At 54.0% G+C, this 20,432-nt stretch overlaps 4 protein-coding genes across 4 annotated transcripts; 2 read left to right on the top strand and 2 right to left on the bottom strand.

Moving 5' to 3' along the window:
• Positions 1–2,914: 2,914 nt before the first annotated feature.
• On the top strand, positions 2,915–15,195 carry LRP88_08652 (E3 ubiquitin-protein ligase TOM1; the record flags this gene model as incomplete). Its single annotated transcript, XM_083245155.1, has 5 exons — positions 2,915–2,962; positions 3,015–6,873; positions 6,931–14,649; positions 14,701–15,045; positions 15,101–15,195. 5 exons carry the CDS (start codon positions 2,915–2,917, stop codon positions 15,193–15,195), a joined length of 12,066 nt encoding a protein of 4,021 aa, XP_083099649.1.
• An 851-nt stretch (positions 15,196–16,046) lies between these two features.
• LRP88_08651 (40S ribosomal protein eS6) lies at positions 16,047–17,237 on the bottom strand (the record flags this gene model as incomplete). Its single annotated transcript, XM_083245154.1, has 5 exons — positions 16,047–16,142; positions 16,199–16,366; positions 16,546–16,908; positions 16,998–17,084; positions 17,232–17,237. 5 exons carry the CDS (start codon positions 17,235–17,237, stop codon positions 16,047–16,049), a joined length of 720 nt encoding a protein of 239 aa, XP_083099648.1.
• A 464-nt stretch (positions 17,238–17,701) lies between these two features.
• LRP88_08650 (chromosome transmission fidelity protein 8) lies at positions 17,702–18,142 on the top strand (the record flags this gene model as incomplete). The annotated part of the gene is made up of 1 exon (XM_083245153.1): positions 17,702–18,142. The coding sequence occupies one exon, from the start codon at positions 17,702–17,704 to the stop codon at positions 18,140–18,142; it is 441 nt and encodes a 146-aa protein (XP_083099647.1).
• Positions 18,143–18,669: 527 nt separating this feature from the next.
• On the bottom strand, positions 18,670–20,117 carry LRP88_08649 (2-(3-amino-3-carboxypropyl)histidine synthase; the record flags this gene model as incomplete). The annotated part of the gene is made up of 2 exons (XM_083245152.1): positions 18,670–19,823; positions 19,886–20,117. 2 exons carry the CDS (start codon positions 20,115–20,117, stop codon positions 18,670–18,672), a joined length of 1,386 nt encoding a protein of 461 aa, XP_083099646.1.
• Positions 20,118–20,432: the final 315 nt, after the last annotated feature.

Raw genomic sequence — 20,432 nt, 5'->3', positions numbered from 1 at the left:
CAAGATCATAAGGCAACAGATCTAACCTTTGACGGACCATTGTTCAAATACCTGCCCATCGACTACCCCTCTCTCCCTATCGCCCTGGAGCACCAAGCAGCCCGCACAAGAGCTCTTCCCGACGTCAGAGTCTCCAGGCACGTTCCAATCCAGAGTTTGGAGTAGTCTTCCGCCTCCAGCCCTGACTAGGGCAGATGCGTCCATATCATCGCCAGCCAGCCTGACGCCAACTTCGATTTCCCCTTCAATCACGACCTGCGTTTATGCACGTACGCAGTATAAAGGACGCCAGGGACCCAGGAACTTCCCCAGCACGACTGTTTCAGAGCCACCCGAGTCCTGCACAGGCATGGGATGACGTGGATCTTTGGCCAATAGCGAGTTTCGAATGCCCGTTTTTCCAGCTTGTTCCCAGCTGGCACTGATCGCATCTCGTACGGCCATGGCAGGGATGCCCGCGGATTGTTGTGAGACGGATATTAACGCGGCATTGTGCTACCTACTATAGAAGGCTGTTTCCGTGTCTTTTGGCCATGTCTGTTTCTCTCCAGGGGACCATCATGGGCCAGATCTGGACAGTCCTTCTCCAAAGACTCGGTATTTCTCAAGGTCCGTGTCTCCGTGTGCACTAACGCAGGGGCGGCGGGTTTTGGCAGCGTCCCGCTCAAATGCCGGCGAGCTCAAGATGAATGAAGCCTGGCAGACAACACCCGTGCCGTTTCCGCTCCGAACAAATTCTGAAATGGGTGGATTCAAAACTGGCTCGGACAGGAAGACCTGTTTGCAATGCCATGGGTAGACGTTAGCAAATTCATATTATCTCTTTGATACCTATTGACATGGTTCGAGTCTTGGCTATCTGTGTATCGTCTACCTACATAGGTACGTACCTTATGAATTTTGTGGGTGTGGTTCGGCCATACACAGCGCATTCTTCCACCTACTACCTTACTGATGAGAGAAGAGCACCAGAGCCCGCACGTTTACACCAACATCGGCCAGTATTTCACAAGCAGCGTAAATTAGACTCAATGCCACTTGATTGTACTTTGATGTGATTTATGATATTGATATGCAAATTTCTCAACAAAGGGGGAGGGTGGTGCGCTTCAACAACTTGCCTTCCTCCGCTACTTACCCTATGGCATTGACGGAGTTTGGCTTCAATCTCCCAACTCCCTGTCCACTGAGAACAGCCCGGTTATGCGTTAATGCAACTCTACCCGTCGAAGCTCCTCACCTAGAGGTTTTGGGATTTAGTGGCATTTTTACAGGGCAAACAAAGTGAGTCTCTGGGGAGAGTGGCTATTTTTCCAGTGATCGACCTGGTGTTTAGGCTGGAGCTGGCTAGGCGCTAGTCACCCGTCTTCGGCTCCGATATCTAGAAAGGAGCATCTCAAGTTGCTCGCGGGCGTCCGTCAACCTGCGTATCCATGGGAATGCCATTCTTTCATGTGAGCCACTCATATGCTCTACAGCTTGTAACTGCACATACTGCATCCATCAGCACGAACCGCAGCATCAGCGGCCGAACCCAGGACCGACGTGAATCAAAACAAGGTCACACCCAAAAATGAACCAAACAACATGCAGGCTCCGAGAAACAAACAATGACTGCGAATGATTATGCAAGCACCGACCACGACATGAATGTCAGAGCTGGCCTTTGCCGCACACTGACGAGGCGATATCGGGAAAAAAACGCCACGCACCTGCAAAGCTGACACAAAGCTGGTGCAAGGTAACAAGTGACAAGGTGGCCAACTTATTTCTCGAGTCCCCTTTGAATGCGCTGTCGTCACAATGTACATCCACAAAGCATCAAACAGAGTCTTCCAGTTTCCAGGGCTGTTTCACATGCTCTGAGTGGGCAGCACGGCCCCTCACCCCAGCCAACCACCACGGGAATAAACTAAGAACCTGGGAGCTGGAGCTGGAGCTGTCATGGAAACTTTAAAGAAATTCGCCAGCTGGCCATGATTCAAGAGCAAGCAGGTGACAAAAAGACAACACGAGCCGGTCCGGCTCGAACAAAGCTGCGGCGGGGTAGCAATGCACACAAACCTGTGAATGGATTCTTGTGTCACCAGGCAGCCTCGAATCATGATCTTTCCGTTATCAACTGCGCGTAGATGGAGGGGACGAGAAGTGAAGTGCCGTCGACCTGCCGAATAGATAATCCGATCCTTCCTGTTTGACCCCAGATGTTTGGCGGCAGGTAGGTAGGTACCTTGCACTGCAAGGCTGGCACTGAAGGTACCTCCGCTCCCTGTAGCTTCCGCCGACCAGCTGGCACACCTATTACGCAAAGGCCCACCTGCATCTCTCAACCTGACGATTTGCAGGACGTCGTTTTCCCCATCCTACACCTTCTCTCCGCATACTCACCAAACACTTTACACCCCGAACCCCGAGATATTTCTCATCCCCGCTGTACCCGGTGAGAGAGAGAATCTAGCATCGTCTCGTAACCGACACGCACCGATTTAGCCGCGCGCAAAGCTGCTCGAGGACGACCTGCACTCGACCTTGAACTGCTGTCCAAGCTTCATCGGCCACTCGCGAAACTGACCCGGCGATCGCGCCCTTGCCCACCATTAAAATATCACACCGAATCCTTTATCCCCACCGACTACCGCACCCAGAAAACATTCTGTCGAGGTAAACAGCCGGCCCTGCAAGGCTTTCACCATCATCATCCACCTCCGCAGAGCCTGACAGTTCCAGAAACCTCCAACTCTAGGCATACCATCGCCCCACCGTGTGCAGATTTCTCTGGATATTCGGAGCTGTTCAGAAGAAAGACACTCCGGATTTGAGAGAAAAGTCGTCGCTGTGGCGGGTTCGGTAACCCGGCAGTAGTGGAGGGGGAGATTCCATCGTTTCCTGCGGCTCAGCCGCCTCAACCTTCAACATGGGGAAGATTACCAAGCCCATGCAACCAAAGCACAAGGATACCTTGGTAGGACATATCCCTCGAGCTCCGAAATCATACCGCTAACAGCCTGTTCCAGTCCCCTTGGCTAAAGAGTTATGTCGAGACCGCCTCGACGACCCCTCTACCCCTCTTACCACAACAGCTCGCCAGCTTCCCATCCCGATGGCCCTTCGGACGAGGCGACCTATACCACTGGATACCCCTCCTGAACCGCTTCGATAGCTTCCTCGAGTACTTCTGCGCAACATACAAGCTGAACGAAGGCCCCCAACCTCGCGAGTTTGGATGCAACGTGCTTCTCAACGAGGACAAGGAATCAGCCTTTAGCAATGAGAGGCAATGGTCGATGAAGGAGTTGACAGAGCTGGGTTTCCCTGCTGATGGAGACCGACAGCTTCTCGAAGTGATCCTCAGATTCACTCGTATGCTGTTGGAACACTGTGGCAACCGGAGCATCTATGCCAGCAGTGCTCATCTGAATGATCTTCTCCAAAGCACATCTCTCACGGTCCTCATCGCAACACTCGAGGTTGGTTCAGAGCTTGCCCAGCGGTACCAAGCCTCTGTCAAGCGTATAGGGAATGCTTCCAGACAGATCAGCACCGCGTTGCTCGCGAATCACTACAACATCGACCTCGAGCGCGTCCAGCAGCTTGCTCAGCCTTTTGTCAAGACACCGATCATCAGCCTCTCGGATCCGGTCTCCACTCACACACCTGGATCTGCCAAGGGGAAAGAACGTCAGCAAGGAAGCAGCTCCAAGGCAGTGACCTCGATGCATGCTAACGATCTGGTTGCGCTTGCTTCGTCGGACGATAAGCGCTGGACCGGCTGGGGTGATGTCAAGGTGTCATATTACCCTCAAAATCCGCACCAGGAGGTATCCGGTGCTGGCGACACCGGTCGCGCATCGATGCCGTCCACCCCTACGCCGCTTCGACGCAGCTCTACCATGACATCCCAGCATCAGACTCCCAGGAGCCGGAACCACCCCGGGGAAGATTCGTCTCCTCTTGGACCCCGTACACCTGGCATAGCAGACGAGCCCGCTGCCTCTGGACCCAAGACCTTTGAGTTGCCTCAGTCTGTCGTTGCCTCGACTCCGGTGTACGAACTGGTGTCGCGATGTCCTGACGATCTCCCACCTGCCTCGAAGTATGAGGCTTTCCACAGAGTTAGGGCATCCAAAGCCCTGCTGGGATCACGCGAGTCAAGACAGCAGCTACTCGCCGTGCGTCTCCTTGCAATCACCAACCTTGCTTACATCCATACCGAGTCGAATTTCATTGAAAAGGTCCTCCGCCAGGATGTCGACGAGACTCGCAGGTTTCAACTCGTCTACCAACTTGCTGAGCTTATCCACCCGACAGCACATGGCAACATCGATGTCCCCCTGTGGCTCCAGGCCGTGGCCCTTGCTCTTCTCGAGGCTGTCTCTAACTTCCACGCCAGATGCCAAGATGTCCTATCCGCCCTTAACGCCAATGTGAACCATGGGATTCTGCTCTATGTCATCCGAAAGGCCGTTGCGGGAATGAAGGATGAGGATGACAGCGACAAAGGCAACCAAGTCACAGAGATGGACGAGTGGAGGAACAACTTGTTCTCTCTTACCCTTCATCTTTGCATGGCTACCCGCGTTGGTAGTGAAATGGTTTCTGCTGGTCTGATGGAGATCCTAGTCGAGATTCTGGATATCCGGTCAGGCGTTGCCCAGAGAAACCACTCTATGGTTCTTGCGTTTTTAGATGGTTTGATTTGGACATACCAGAATGCCTTCACAGCCTTCTTCAACGCCAAAGGCCTGGACGCCGTTGCTCAGCTGGTTGTGGATACCGTCAAGGAGGCCCAGACCCTACACAAGTCGGGCAAAGGGATCACGAAAGGTCAACAGTCTGGCGCTGTCGACTATGAAATTCCCTACTACCAGCAGCAGACCCTCAAATGGCTGCTCAAATTTGTCCACCACATCATGTCCAACTCGTACAGCTACAGCGGGAACACGGACCGCCTTCTCCGTAATCTTGCCGACAAGTCTGACCTTCTGAGGAGCTTGCGAGACATCATGGAAGACAAGAAGAGCTTTGGTTCCATTGTTTGGACGAATTCCGTTACTATTCTTAGCGACTTCATTAACAACGACCCCACAAGCTTCGCAGCCATCTCCGAGTCTGGCATGATCAAGACCTACCTGGAGGCCATCACCGGCCGGCCGCTTCCTAGTGATGCTTTGGAAGAGCAGAAGTCAGGCGACAAAGAAGATGATGGCCCCGATTCTCCTGATAGCACCGTCTCCTTGATTGTTGAACGGGACTCGAGACAGCACCCCCCCGCTGAGGCATCGATTCGACAGCTATCTCGTGAATCGTTGGCTTCCGGCATCCTTCCCTCGACCGATGCCATCACTGTCGTACCTCAAGTCTTGAACTCCATTTCTCTGAACAATGCCGGCATGAAGATGGTAGTGGCGTCGCGAGCTTTTGACAGCTTCCTGGAGATTTTTGAGAGCCCTGCCCATGTTAGATGCATGGAGGTTGACGCGGACCTCGCCAATAGTGTTGGTGCTAGCTTCGATGAGCTTGCTCGCCACCACCCGCCTTTGCGAAGGGCCATTTCCAACGCTGTCATTGACATGGTTGCACGAGTACGCTTCCTTGGAATCGAAAAAGCGAAAACTGCTGGCTGGGGAGCACGGATGTTGCTGGTTGATTCTGACGGCAAGACGGTTTCTGTCGATGAGGAAGCCAATCTCATGCCCTCGGGTACATCTGCAGATAAGAGCACAGGACATGGCACTTCTGGAGACGCGGATGTTGACATGGCCGACGGCGTGCCTTCAAGTGACTCAGCTTCCGAGAGTCGCGGGGGCAGCGGACCAGATTCGCCTTCGCATTCGATCACGCCCTACATCTTCGCCCTCGGTTCCTTTTTGAGCTCGTACATGTCTAACTCGGTCCTGAAGTCACACTTTGTTGAAGATGGAGGCCTGGAGTTGCTGCTTGACATCTGCGAATCCCCTAGCCTTCCCACCAGCTTCGGTGACTCCCTTGCTTGTAGGATATTCAGCCAGGTGGTCTCACAGATGGTGGAATTCTCCGCGATTCGAGGGCTTCCCTCACTTTTGCAACGCGCGCAGTCGACCATCAACACTCTCCAGCCTCTTTCAGCAAAGACGGATGCGCTGCCTCCCTACTTTGCGCCCTTCCTCACGCCTGATTTGAAGGCCACGTCCGACGATGAGGGAGCTTCGGAAGTGATCAAGAATGGTACCAAGATGATCAAGGCACTCCTAAATGCACAGACATATATAAAGATCATCTCGGAGTCTTTTCAAACAACCAGATCCAATGCCCTGCAGTTCTATCCGGTCAATGTCTACGACTACTATCTCAATCTAGTCCAGTCGATTGGCCCTCTCTTGCGTGGTGTACTGGCAGAAGAGGCCGGAGAGCTCAACGTTGTGCCCCAGAACTGGTCGTTTAGGCGACACGCATCAGGTTCTGACGGATCATCTGGTGGAAACAACCCTGAGCCGGAGGCCGACGACAACACATCATTGCCCGACATGCTGAGCACAACCCGTCAGTTCCAGTCGAAGAAGGGACCGGGTGACGTGAGCTTGGGGCGCCCAACGGAAGAAGAGCAAGCCAGCCCCCGTTTCCAGAACTACGAGACGCTCCGGCTTCTGCTGCATCCCATGATCCCAACAACGTTTCCCCTCTTCCAGACGCTCGGAAAGGCCTTGATTCCTAGACGTGAGAGAGAGCCTCGTGATCCGTACCTGAGACCTCGCCATCTGGAGATCGCCCGCGCCCTTGCGGATACTGTTTTGGGTCAACTGCGATCATCTGTCGCAACTCCTCAGCCTACATCGAAGGATTTCCATTTCTGGATCATCATGCTGCACACGATTACTGAGATGTTGATCGATCATTGTAAGTTGCGAGATGATATTGCATCCCGATATACGTACTTCTACTGACATGATGCAGCTTCTAATCGTCCTCACGATCGGTCAGGCGCCCAAATCATCATGCCTGTCCTCCTTGCCTTCAAAGAGGAGGGCGGTATGGACGTCTTGAATTCGATGTTGAAGGTGTTTGCCCAAGCTATTCGCCAGCGTACAGAGACACCCCCCGACGAATCTTCCAAGGCCAAGGTCGCTGCCTTTGGGTTGAAGAAGATCTTGGACTTGTATTTGACCTTGGTTGATGACAAGTACCTATCTGAGAGCAGCACCCACTTTGCTCTCCAGCCGCGCACCGGGGATAGATCGCAGAACACACCTCACCTGGACCAGCAGCTCGTGGTGGAGTTCCGAGCTGCCATTCTTCCCGAGATCACGGATCTGTGGGACTCCAATTTTGCAGAAAAGGTCCCTCACCAAACTGTGTCACGGCTGCTTGATATTCTCAAGATAATCTCTGCAGCTGAAAACGAGGCCCAGTCAACCACAAGGGACAAGCCACCCTTCCAGCTCTTCAAGTATACCGATGTCCGCTTCGACTGGCCTGGACGCCGCGCCACTATTGATGACCTGTTGAGCAAGGGCCACAGCCCCGAGTTGGTGCACGAAGCCGTGTACAGATCACTCGGAAACCCTGGCAGTGCGCGGGAGTATTGCACAGCACATACAAACGGCCTTGCTGGTCCTCGCAACCCTATCCCGCCAAAGGATTCCGATACCTCCGTCTTGCAAGAGACCCCTAAGGAGCCTTCGAGCACCGGTGATGGGGAACCATCAAGCGTGGCGGGCGCGCCGGAGCCGGACCGTATGTCCTTGGATGAGCCCCCGGAGCTTGACCCCCCAGATCTCAGTGGTAGACTACTGGGAGACTCTCTTGGCGAAATCATCGATCGGCCCCAAGCGACGGAGGATGTACGTGAAGCTCCGACGGCAGCGGCCGAGACTCCCTTGCAGCAATCTGGATCTCCAGCGACCGTTCCAGCAGCAGCGGCTGGAGACCATGGGACTGAAAGCCACCCTGTGGCCACAAAGGAAAATATTGACAAGTGTCGTGCGAAGCTACGAGGAAGCATGATCGACAGGTGCCTGGATGTCATCCGGGCACACCCCGAAACAGCCATCGAGGTATCAGACCTCATCCGGACAATGGCTTTGCGACAGCAGCCCAGCGATACCCAAGATGATGTTGGCCCTACTCTGACATCCGCGCTATCTTCTCTCGCGCTAGATGAGGATGAGGAGAAGAAGCGCAATGGGAAATGTATTGCCGCGTATGCTCATCTCCTTGCGCTCTTGCTCCAAGATGAGCGCTTCTTTGAGAGCAACATTGAAAGCCTAAGAGAGGGCATCGATGAGTACGTCGGCTTCCTCAAGATGCCCCCCTCTACATCTGGTGAGGAGATGCCACAGTGGATCCCTTACATTTTGTTGGTCATTGAGATCCTGCTTTGCCATGACGAACGTCCCGTGGCTGCTCAGTGGAAAGCACCCAAGTCTTTGGACGAGGCGGTTGCAGAGCCCATCATCCAGATGCGAACACCTCTCATTGATGATGAGCAGCGCGCTCATATACTGGAATCCCTTCTCGAGATGCTTCCTCGCGTAGGAAAAGAGGAGACCCTTGCTGTCGCTGCCCTCCGGGTCTTGGTCATTCTGACACGGAATCGACGTCTAGCCAAATTGGTTGGGGACAAGAAGAACTTGCAACGGCTGTTTCTTATGGCAAAACAGTTGTCGGGGTCTGGTTCTGAGCGATTCAAGCAAACAAAGTTGACAGCCCACATCATGACTATCCTCCGCCACATTGTGGAGGATGAGGAGACTATCAAGCAAATCATGCGTGCTGAGATCAAGGCCAGCTTCCCAACTCTGCAGCGAACCCAGCGTGGCCACTCCGACGTTTCTAACTATCTTCGAGCGATGGCACCGATCGCTCTCCGAGCCCCAGATCTGTTCGTTGATGTTACGAACGAGATGTTGAGGTTCACTCGGTGGGCATCATCTTCGGGCGAGAGCGCTCGATCTCAGACTCTCGTCTTGAAGGAGAACAGTAGCGAGCAGAACACCGATACCGCTGATGAACGAAGCCAACCCACCGAGGATGCGACAACACAGGACATCAAGCAATCTACGGAGCCAATGGATAAGGAGATGACAGATGCACCTAAAGCTCACCACGAAAGCAAACGTCCTGTGGTTGAGAACCCTGATGGTGTCATCCATTTCCTTCTCTGTGAGCTGCTCAATTATCGAGAAGTTGATGACAAGGAAGTGCCCGTCATGGACAAAGACCAGAAGTCTGAGGCTGCTTCAGGGTCAGGGTCCGAAGAAAAGGCTTCCTCTTCAAAGGAAACTCCTGCTCCCGACGGAAAGGACAAGAAGCCGCCTAAGCCTGTCTTCAAGGCTGAAGAGCATCCTATTTTCGTCTACCGATGCTTCCTGCTGAACTGCTTGGCGGAATTGCTCCAGAGTTACAACCGAACGAAAATGGAATTCATCAACTTCAAGCGGAGCGCTCCGCTGACGACGAGCACGCCGATTAAGCCCCGGTCAACTGTTCTCAACTACTTGATCTATGATCTGCTTTGCCAAGGCAACCTGAGTGGAACAGTCGATAGCATCGCCTCCAAGAAGAAGGCCGCAACAAGCGCGCAGACGCAAAAGGTCCTGGTTGCTTTGGTGTCGAAGACCAGTGAGAAGGCCATCGACCGTGGAAAGGACAAGTTTGCATACGACGATGAGCCGGACCTCTTGTTCGCACGCAAGTTCGTTCTCGACACAATGCTGAAGGCTTATGAGCGGGCGCCACTCTCGGATGAGCCTCTCGAGACCCGATACTCTCGGATGCAATGTCTCGCCGAACTCATGAACTATATGGTCGGCGAGAGGGACAAGGACCAGGGCTCTGGCGCACGGGGTTCTGATAGCGCCCAGGCGCGATCACATGCACAGTTGCGGAGACTGATGTATGAGAAGGGTTACCTTGACAAGTTGACTTCCTCCATCGCCGAGATCAACCTGAACTATCCGGGAGTGAAACGTGCCATCAAGTACATTCTGCGTGTTCTCCGGGTCCTGACTGAGACCGCCAAAGAGCTGAGTCATTCGAACATCCTGCCCTCTGACTCCCTTTCAGACAATGGAGATGATGACATTGCCTCCACCTCGTCTCTCTCGGATATGGATGATGACCGTGAGGAAACACCTGATCTATATCGAAACTCAGCCCTTGGGATGCTCGAGCCCCGAGGCGAGGACGACGATTCAGATGAGGATGAAGAAGACGACGATGAAGACATGTACGGTGATGAGTACGATGACGACGAGATGGATTATGGAGAGGACGACATTTCAGATGAGGAGGATAACATCAGCGATGAAGATGAAGAATTGAGTGAAATGGGACAGATCGAAGGTCTCCACGGTGAACCTGGTGTCGTCGAGGTCATCATGGACGAAGATGACGATGACGATGACAGCGAGGAAGACGATGAAGAAGACGATGTCGAGTCTGCCGACATGGAAGACGTGGAGGACCACGTTGAGATTGTTGATGAAGATGGCAATCCCATCGACGATGATGGTAACTCAGGATGGGAGAGCGCGAGCCATGACGAAGATGACGAGGATCATGATGACGACGATCTTGAATATGATGCAGATGTTCACGAGGAACACATCCAGATCGGGCCAGGACAGCTCCTGGATGGCATGGCACGAGCTATCATGGGAGATGATGACGCTTACGGACCAGACCTTATGGACAGCCTGGACGACCACTATCTTGACGATGGCCATGACGAGGATGAAGATGAAGACGATGAGGATGAAATGGAGGAAGACGAGTACCTCTATGACGACGATTATCCCCTAGATGACCAAGCCCAACCACTTCCAGCGCTGGGTTGGGACGGTATCTCCCCTGAGGAAGAAGACCGTCACCGTCATATGTTCATGATGGACAGCCAGAGCCGACGGCGCTTCCTTGCCCGAGTTGACAACCGAAGCCCCTTCCCCCCTGGATTCATGGTCGGGTCCAACCGAGATGCCGTTGGTGATTTCCGCAGCTACTTTTCTAGAACTCACCGGACTGGTGGAGGCCAGTCTAACTCTGATGACGGTGCCAATCCACTGCTCCGTCGCAGTGATCAGGGCCGTGACGGACCCCAGCGTCCTACCAACCCCCACACCCTCGGACTGAGACTCCCCGAAGGTATCTTTGGTCCAGGCGGACGACACGGCATCGATGGCCCCATGGGTTTCCTCGGAGAGCTAATGGAGTTCCTTCCAATTATGAACCGTAGTGGATCGCACGCTTTCCACTTGCAGTTCAGTGGCCCTGGCATCCCTCGGGAGGCCAGAGAGCTACAGGTCCGGGGATCACGGAGCGAGCAGAGGCGCGATGGTGTGGCTCAAGAACCCTCACAAGCGGTGTCATTCATCATCGAATCCACCATGGACCGTTACCAGGAAGAAGCTAGGATGATCTTTGGGCTGAGCCATGCGACAGAATCCGCCAAACTCTACAACATAATCGCAGCCAAGCTTACGCCGGCTGCCATGGAATTGGAACGGAAGCTCAAGGCCGAGGAAGCTGAAAACCAGAAACGTGAGGAGGAAGAACGAAAGAAGCGTGAAGAAGAGCAGCGCCTTGCTCGTGAGGCCAAGGAGGCGGAAGAAAAGGCCGAAAAGGAAAAGCGAGAGGCCGAAGCTCGCGAAGCCGCGGAGAGAGCTGCAGAGAGAGCCGCTTCAGAAGCCGCTGCCGCAAGCCAAGGTGCTTCTGTTGAGGGACAAGGTGAAAGCGGCGCGATGGAGGGCGTTGAATCAACCGAGCAGACCCGCGCAGAACGTTCGAATGCCCCAGCCCAAAGCACTAGCAACGAGCCCCGCGTCGTGACAACAATCAGGGGTGAAGAGTTTGATGTCACTGAACTTGGCATTGACCCTGAGTACCTTGCAGCTTTGCCCGAAGAGTTCCGAGAGGAGGTCATCGCTCAGACTCTCACCACGAGAAGATCGCAAGCAAGAGAGGAGGCAACAACTGGCGAGTCGACAGAAGTCTTCCAAGAGTTTCTCGATGCCCTTCCAGATGAGCTGCGCCGGGAAATCGCACACCAGGAGCTTCAGGAGCAGCGCCGCCGGGCTCGTGAAGACCAAAGCCGCCAAACTACCACGACTGGCGGGCAGACTGCTGTGCCAGAAATGGACACAGCCAGCATTCTTCTCACATTCCCCCCTGAACTGCGAGAACAGGTCCTCATCGACCAAGGCGAGGAGCTGATGGCTCACCTCACCCCAGAGATGGCAGCCCAGGCGCGAGCACTGAGCCAGCTCAACAATTCCCACTCTGTTATAACCGGACGGAGTCCCCCAGGCGTCAACACAGCTCGCCAACCTGGGCCACCAAGACCCCAGACTGGAAACAAGGCTCAACGCCGAACGGTTGTTCAGATGCTCGACAAGGCGGGCGTCGCCACGTTGCTGCGCCTCATGTTCATTGCCCAGCAAGGATCTATTCGAAACTATCTGTTCAGCGTCTTTGCTGATGTTTGCGAGAACAAGCAGACCCGTCTCGAGGTGATTAGTACGCTCCTCCAGATTCTGCAAGACGGCAGCACAGATATGGGGGCTGTAGAGCGCAGCTTTGGTCAACTTTCGTTGAAGGCTCGACGACCAAAGGACAAAGAATCAGAGCAGAGAACTCCCCAGACTCTCAAGAGGAGCCTGACCGGCCTGACTTCTTCGGCAACCACGCAGACAAACTCGGAAACCTCACCTCTCCTGATTGTACAGCAGTGTCTTGATCTTCTAGTGGAGTTGTCCACTAAGAATCCTCACATCCCCTGGCTCTTCTTGACGGAGCATGAGACTGTTGGCTCGACCCTTAAGCGTTCTCTTAGCCGCAAAGGAAAGGTCAAGGACACCAAGGCCCACAAGTACGCTATCAACTCGCTGCTTTCTCTTCTCGACCGCGATTTGGTCATGGAAAGTTCGGTAGTTATGACTCACCTGGCGGACTTGCTGAACCGGGTGACGATGCCTCTCCAGAACCTCGAACGGCGTCGCAAGGAAGCTGAGGATGAGCTGAAGGCGGCTTCGTCCAAGCCAACAGAAGAGCCTGCTACAGCCGAAACAACAACAGACCAAGGCTCAGGTGGCAACCAAGCACCATCGGGCAATGTCAATGAGTCAAGCACTGCTCAGGCGGACACAGCGGAAACCAATGCTGCCGAAGAAGCTGCCAAGATGCAAGAGAGGAAGGAGGCTGCACAGAAGAAGCTTCGACAACTCCAGCCGCCGGTCATCCCAGCTCAGAATTTGACCCTGGCCGTAAGGATCTTTGTGGCTCGGGAATGCAGTTCCAAGACGTTCCAGAACACAATTTCGAGCATCAAGAACCTGTCTGCTATCCCTGGTGCCAAGGCGACATTTGGTCATGAGCTCGTCAACCAGGCCCGGCTTCTGAGTGAAAACATCGTGGCGGATCTGGATGATCTCCTCCCCTACATTGAAAAGGCGTCTTCAGGCACAGAGATCCAGGGTGTTGCCCTTGCGAAGTTCTCGCCAGGAGCATCGGAACAGAACAAGCTTCTCCGAGTCCTGACGGCACTGGATCATCTGTTTGATAGCAAGAAGAAGGGTGATGAGGAGTCCGACAAGAGCCGAGACGAGAGGCACGGACTGGTCACCTCTCTGTATCACAACTCAACCTTCTCGGCTATGTGGGAGAAGCTGAGTGCTTGCTTGAGTGCCATCCGCCAGCGAGAAAACATGCTCAACGTTGCAACGATTCTTTTGCCCTTGATCGAGTCTCTGATGGTTGTGTGCAAGAACACAACAACAAACGACGACCCCTCTCAGAATAAGGAGATGGTTTTGTCCAGCCCACCCCCCGAATCTCGGACGGCAAGCCTCTTCTTTAGCTTCACTGAAGATCATCGACGGATCCTCAACGAGCTCGTTCGAAACAACCCCAAGCTGATGTCGGGCACATTCGCCCTCCTCGTCAAGAACCCCAAGGTGTTGGAATTTGACAACAAGCGCAACTACTTCAACCGCAGCGTCCATTCGCGATCCGGTAACCAGAGCCGACCATCGTATCCTCCTCTGCAGCTTTCCGTCCGCCGTGAGCAGGTCTTCCACGATTCATTCAAGTCTCTCTATTTCAAGTCGGGCGACGAGATGAAGTTTGGAAAGCTCAACATCCGATTCCACGGTGAGGAAGGTGTCGATGCTGGCGGTGTGACTCGAGAGTGGTTCCAGGTCCTTTCTCGACAGATGTTTGACCCCAACTACGTCCTCTTCATCCCCGTTTCCTCAGACCGTACTACTTTCCATCCGAACAAGCTCAGCGGTATCAACGACGAGCATCTAATGTTCTTCAAGTTCATCGGTCGCATCATTGGCAAGGCGCTGTACGAGGGTCGCGTGCTTGACTGCTACTTCAGCCGCGCCGTCTACAAGCGCATCCTCGGCAAATCGGTCTCGGTCAAGGACATGGAGTCGTTCGATCCAGACTACTACAAGTCCCTGTGCTGGATGCTGGATAACGACATCACTGACATCATTACCGAGACTTTCTCTGTCGAGGACGACGAGTTTGGTGTCACCAACGTTGTGGACCTCATCCCCAACGGCCGAGAAATTGCTGTCACTGAGGAGAACAAGCATGACTATGTTCGTCTTGTGGTCGAGCACAAGCTGCTCTCTTCAGTCAAGGAGCAGATGGCTCATTTCCTCCAAGGTAAGATATCAAGCTACAGGTATCAAGAGAATATGCTAACTAAATTGCTAGGATTCCACGACATCATTCCCGCCGAGTTGATCTCCATCTTCAACGAGCAAGAGCTGGAGCTTCTTATCTCTGGCCTGCCGGATATCGACATTGATGATTGGAAGAGCAACACGGAGTATCACAACTACAACCCCTCATCGCAACAGATCCAGTGGTTCTGGAGAGCTCTTCGCTCCTTTGACAAGGAAGAGCGAGCCAAGCTGCTGCAGTTTGTCACTGGAACCAGCAAGGTCCCTCTCAACGGTTTCAAGGAGCTTGAGGGCATGAATGGTGTTAACCGATTCAACATCCACCGCGACTATGGTAACAAGGACCGCCTACCTTCTTCGCACACCTGCTTCAACCGTAAGTTGGCACCCATTGTTTGAGCTCGAGAGAATACCAGGCTAACTTGAACCAGAGCTGGACCTTCCCGAGTATGAGAGCTACGATCAGTTGCGCTCTCAGATTATCAAGGCCATCACAGCAGGAAGCGAATACTTTGGCTTCGCGTAATACCATTCCATTCACCTTTGCATGACCGTCACGTGGATGGATGATAGATGGATGGGAGGAGTGGAGGGACGGCGAATTGCTCTTTTTTGCCCCCTGGTTCTGGGGAGTGTGTTTTGTTATTGGCAAGGATGATATGGCAAGCCTAACAGGGGCTGTGCTCTTTGGACTCGTCTTCATCCTGTCCATGTCGTCAGGCTACGCTCTGGAGAAGTGCAGGTCTCTTGTTGCTATTGGGCCGGGAGATGGATGGTTTGTAGGAAATTGAGAACGAAGGGCACTGCATGCATGTATATTCATTCTGGGTTTACCGCGCTTAGAAAAGTTAAGAAAGTGGTATCATTCATATTTGTCTGGCAGTGTGATGGATGATACAGGCAAGGCTAATGTGGCAATGGCTCCTCTCTCTGTTTATGCATGTGTGTATGTGGCTGTGGGCGAATGCTCGAGTGGCGAAACTTCATCTATTGTTTGAATGTTTATTTATTGTATCTACTCAAAGAAATTAGACATCAGACATGTCTCTGCGTTCAGCCATAGATGATATCACAAGCCCTCTCACAGCAGCAATGAGTGAGGGAGGGTGCTGATACTATCGACGTCGTTGTTTGTATTCAAGTCTTCACACATCACTGGGACGGGATGCAGGGCCTGCGCAGGCGGACCGGACCGGCGTGTAAACACGAGCGCATCAATGCATCTTCATTTCCCGAGATGCGTCTAATACATTCGTCGACGGTCATGCCGAAGTTTTTGGCTCAAAATCAAGCCCTTAGAGAATCCTCACTCCCAATGCATGCAAACCACAAGACCAAGGTATGATTCCCCTTTTTTTCAATCAAACGCCAGAATCCTTACTTGCGCATAGAGCTTGCTCGTCGCTTGCGGGCATCGGCCTTGTGGGCCTTGGCCTCGGCCACACGCTTGGCCAGGACCTGGGCGTACTCGTTCTGGAGGAATGTCAGTCAGGGTTCTCCTGTGTATTGTGAAGACTGGTGCAACTTACGGCCTCGTCCTTGACCTTCTCGGCCTGGCGCCGCTTGAGGGCGGCACGGTGGCGCTTGTGCTGGAGACGCTGGGGGGTGACCAGCCTCTGGATGCGGGGAGCCTTGGTGTAGGCGGCCTTGCCCTCACCCTTGGGCTGGACCTCTCGTCGGATAACGTACTTGCGGACCTAGGTTCCCCAGCCACATTAGTGTCTTTCATCTTTGGATATTGTATACAACTCGCACCGCTGTCCTAGCCCCCTGAGAGGGCAGGACAGGGTCCTCTCACACTCTACCCGGACTGCCAGCTCCTCCACTGCAGCTCCGGGCAGGCGATGATCGAGTATGGGCGTAGGGAGAGACATACATCGTCATCCTTGGTGAGGCCGAAGAACTTGCGGATCTTGGTGGCGCGCTTGGGGCCGAGGCGCTTGGGGTGGACGACGTCGGTCAGGCCGGGGATGTCGGCATCACCCTGCTTGACGACGCTGAGGGCGAGGACGGAAAGGTCCATGCCGACGATGCAGCCACGGACAGACTTGCGCTTGCGCTCGCCGGTGCGTCGGGGGCGGTAGCAGGAGTGGCCGTCGGAGAGGAGGAGGCGGACACGGGTAGGGTGCATGACACCCTGCTTCATGGGGAAACCCTGCTTGTCGTTGCCGCCGGTGATGCGGAAGATGTAGCCCTTGAACTCGTCACCGATGGAGTCACCGGGGACCTCAGCGCCCATCTGTGGTTCAACATGTTAGCATATCGTTCGTTGTTTTGTGTCGCTTCGAAGGGCGGCGGTGTGTGCATGATCGGGAGGGTTCGACGTACGCGCTTCTCCATGAAGACACGGAGCTTGCGCTCATCCTCAATCTCGATGAGCTTCTGGCTGCCATTGGCAGGGTAGCTGATGTTCAACTATTGAAGAGTCTAAGTCAGCAAATTGTTTATCTTGAGACGCGGCGGGAATCGATTCTCTCGGATGCGGGCGTCGTCGAGCAGCAGCATTTAGCTTCTCGACAGAAGCGACGCATTCGTAGAGATCGATTGACGGTGTCCTCGTACCTTCATCTTGCCAGTTGTGGTGGTGCAAGTTTACTTGACCTGGCGCTGCTTGAAGTTAGTATGAGGATGGTTGCAGGTTTGCAAAATTGCAGGCGAAATCGAGAAAGTGTGTGTCGCTAGGGCTCCCCACGCAGGTGAAATTGGCTGGCCAATCAGCGCAGAGGGCTTTTCCCCTTCTCGCCAAGGGTCTCGGGGAAATGAAGTTCCGCCCGCCTCTTTTTTTGTGTGTGCGAAAAAAAAAGAAGGTGTGCCCCACCTTGAAAACGCGACGGGGAGCTCCACATTTTGCTCGACGCCAGGTGCTCCACCTTTCTCGGGCACGGAGCGCGTTGGTCGATCGGTACGTACCTCAACTTCACTTGAGTTCATCTTGAAGTTATTGATAGAGACCGTCTACCTACTCTAATCAACCAACTGAAGTGTATTTATCCTCTAAGGAACACCTCTTACACAAGATTTCGCTTTCCAAAATGTCATCCGCCAGTCTTCATCCTCCCAACAAAAATGCCAAAACACCAAGTCCCCTGCCCCAGCTCTTACAGACACCATCCGGCCTAGCTCTCCTAGAGCTCCAAGGTGTGGTCAACATGCCCCAAAACGCCGAAGGCGAGCCGGCCAGAAGCATCGAGATTGGGAGGATCGACTTCCCCGACTACGTCCCGGACGCCGAGGGCTCCGCGTGGATGAAGCGGGTGCATCTCTACGTCGGACAGCACCAACGCCTCACGGGGGAGGTCAAGAAGCTGCCGAAAGCAATGGCTGTGGTGCGGCGGAGGGAGAACGGCACCGTCACTGGCTCCGGGGGTGAGTCGGAGGAGCAGGGCGATAATCTTGAGGTGGTAGAGATTGTCAAGTACAAGCTCATGTTTTCGAACCGACCTGAGCCTGTTGGAACAGTAAATGCTTCATGAGGACCTACGGCTTCATCGGCAACCATGTCTTCGACTTCTCCCCCCCATCACCACTTATTCAGGTTGGGTTGGATCCGTCGAGAGGACTTCGATACCAAAGGGGCGATGAATTTGCGCCCAAGAGTCTGCTCTGGTCTGTTAGGTTGTTCTGAGGATGACCTTGGAGGGCATCATAGTAAGCCCACTCACATCCTTCCAGAGTAGGGACTCAGTCCCATTCACCAGCAGCCATACCTATCTACCCCTTGCAAAGGGGCCACTACAAGATCTATCCCGTCTAATTCGAAAGCCACTGCTGGCTGTAAGTTGGGATATCAAGGGAGACCACCGTATCACTCTACGTCTGTAAAGCAGGCACAGGCAGCCTGACTTCAATATCATGATCATGAGGGCACTCTCCTCAGAGCCTGGGTTTGATGCTGGGTTCACCGGAACAGTCAATAAAGAATTAAACATAAAGTTCAACTTGAACATCTTCACGTCTGGCAGGGCATCATTATGATCATGTCTCATTCATTTTCGAACTTTTAACCCGAAGCTCCAATCTCCAAAGGCCTCGTCCTACCCAGCCCATCCTTGCCATAGTAGTCCATCGGATACACGCCTTCGCCCCAGTCCTCCCTCTCCCCGAGCGCCACAAGTGCCTCGTACGGCGTTAGCAATGGCCGCGGGAAGGCGTATCCCCAGTCGATGCTCAGTCGTGGGCACGCCACCTGCACCCAGCACTCGACGTCGGCCATGAGCGCCAGCTTGCCCGGAAAGATCTCGCTGAGTAGAAGATGCACCACAGGGATCCCACGCGCAGCAAGACGACGCTCAATGAGACCCAGCGTGTGCGGGTTGCCCTGCCGGCCGAGGGCTCCGAGAATCAAACCCCATTTGCGCGCCGTCCTTGCCCCTTGAATGGCCGTCCGCCGGAGCGACTTCATCTCATCATGTCCGTACGTCTCGCGCGTCAGCTTCCGCGAGTAGGGGTCATAACGGTACGCCGGGATCGACGGGTTGTGGATCATGATACTCTCGAGATGGAAGCGTCCATCGCCGAGGTACAGCATCAGGTCAACCTGGTCCTCATCCTTGAGACGAGGAGATGTGCAGCCCAAGATCTCGCCCTTGCTGAGGGGAGCAATCTGCGGAACCACGACGCGGAAGCCAGCCCGCTCTAGACTGCTCCTCACGCCGTGAATCGTGGCGTTGAACTGGATAGTACCAACGACGGCAATGGTCTTGCCGCTAGCAAAGTTGCGCTCCAACGACGCCAGCAGATGCGAGGCGTCGATGGTGATGTCGACAAAGACGTACAGAGTCTTGATCTTGGTCACGTCAACGGGGATGAGGCAACTGTGAGCATAGTGCACCAGCAAGTCGCACCCCAGTGCCCTAGCCGTGTAGTCGTCGATGCAGCACGCACCATAAGTCACGTCACCCATGATGAGTGTCTCGATGCCCGGGCAGAACTGGGTGAGGATGTCCGAGATAGTAGTAGCAAACAGAAGCAGGCCCTCGGGGAGCTGGAGCGCAACCCTCTTGGCCCCTGAAGAGCGGATGCGATGGATCGTCTTGGGGATCTCAAAGTTGTAGTTAGCCGGCAGCAGAGCCATGGCCGCCTTGAGGTTAGGATCCTCGAGAATCTCCTTAGGAACCTGGTTCAGAAGCCTGGGGGCTCTCCGGGGTTTGGCAGCTAGGTGTGATTTGTCAGTATAGCTTCACTCACACTCGACCCATCATGAAGGGTGTACATACTCTGAACAGCACCGCTCTCACCCGATGCACCAGATCCTCCATTCTTTGCAGCCGCCTCAGCCGCCGCTCGTCTTCCAACAAATCTCTTCTTGGGCTGCTTCAACGGTGTTGCTCCATTCTGTGTTGCAGGAGTCGTCTCTGTCTCGGCGGGGGAGGGGCTCGCCTGAGCGAGCTGGGCTTCCTCGATATCAGCCGCCGTGCCAAGATCTGTCTGTCTTCGATCCTCCTCCATATTGGCTAATATTTGATTATGCCTAAGAAACAAAGTAAGAAGCACAGGAGCGAGTTGGCTTTCCCTCGGCACCGAATTTGTGTCGACTTCGTGACTCTGGAGACTCGAAACGAAAAGTTGGGCGGCAATGTGCGTAGTCTGAATTTTCGACACTGTACGGCCCACTTTCCACATGCACACTTCGTCATTGGGCCCCCAAGGCTGCAGAAGCCATGACAGCCAAACTCGAACCGCTCTCATCATGATAACTCTTTTGCTTAAACTATCTATCGTGCTTCAAGGTCAGACTCGGGGTTTGAATGAATTGCATTAACT

The sequence above is a fragment of the Fusarium phalaenopsidis genome, assembly GCF_050370095.1.
Source record: "Fusarium phalaenopsidis strain FUZ10S chromosome Unknown contig_32302, whole genome shotgun sequence".
NCBI classification, from domain to species: domain Eukaryota; kingdom Fungi; phylum Ascomycota; class Sordariomycetes; order Hypocreales; family Nectriaceae; genus Fusarium; species Fusarium phalaenopsidis.
This window is presented reverse-complemented; position numbering and strand designations above follow the sequence as displayed.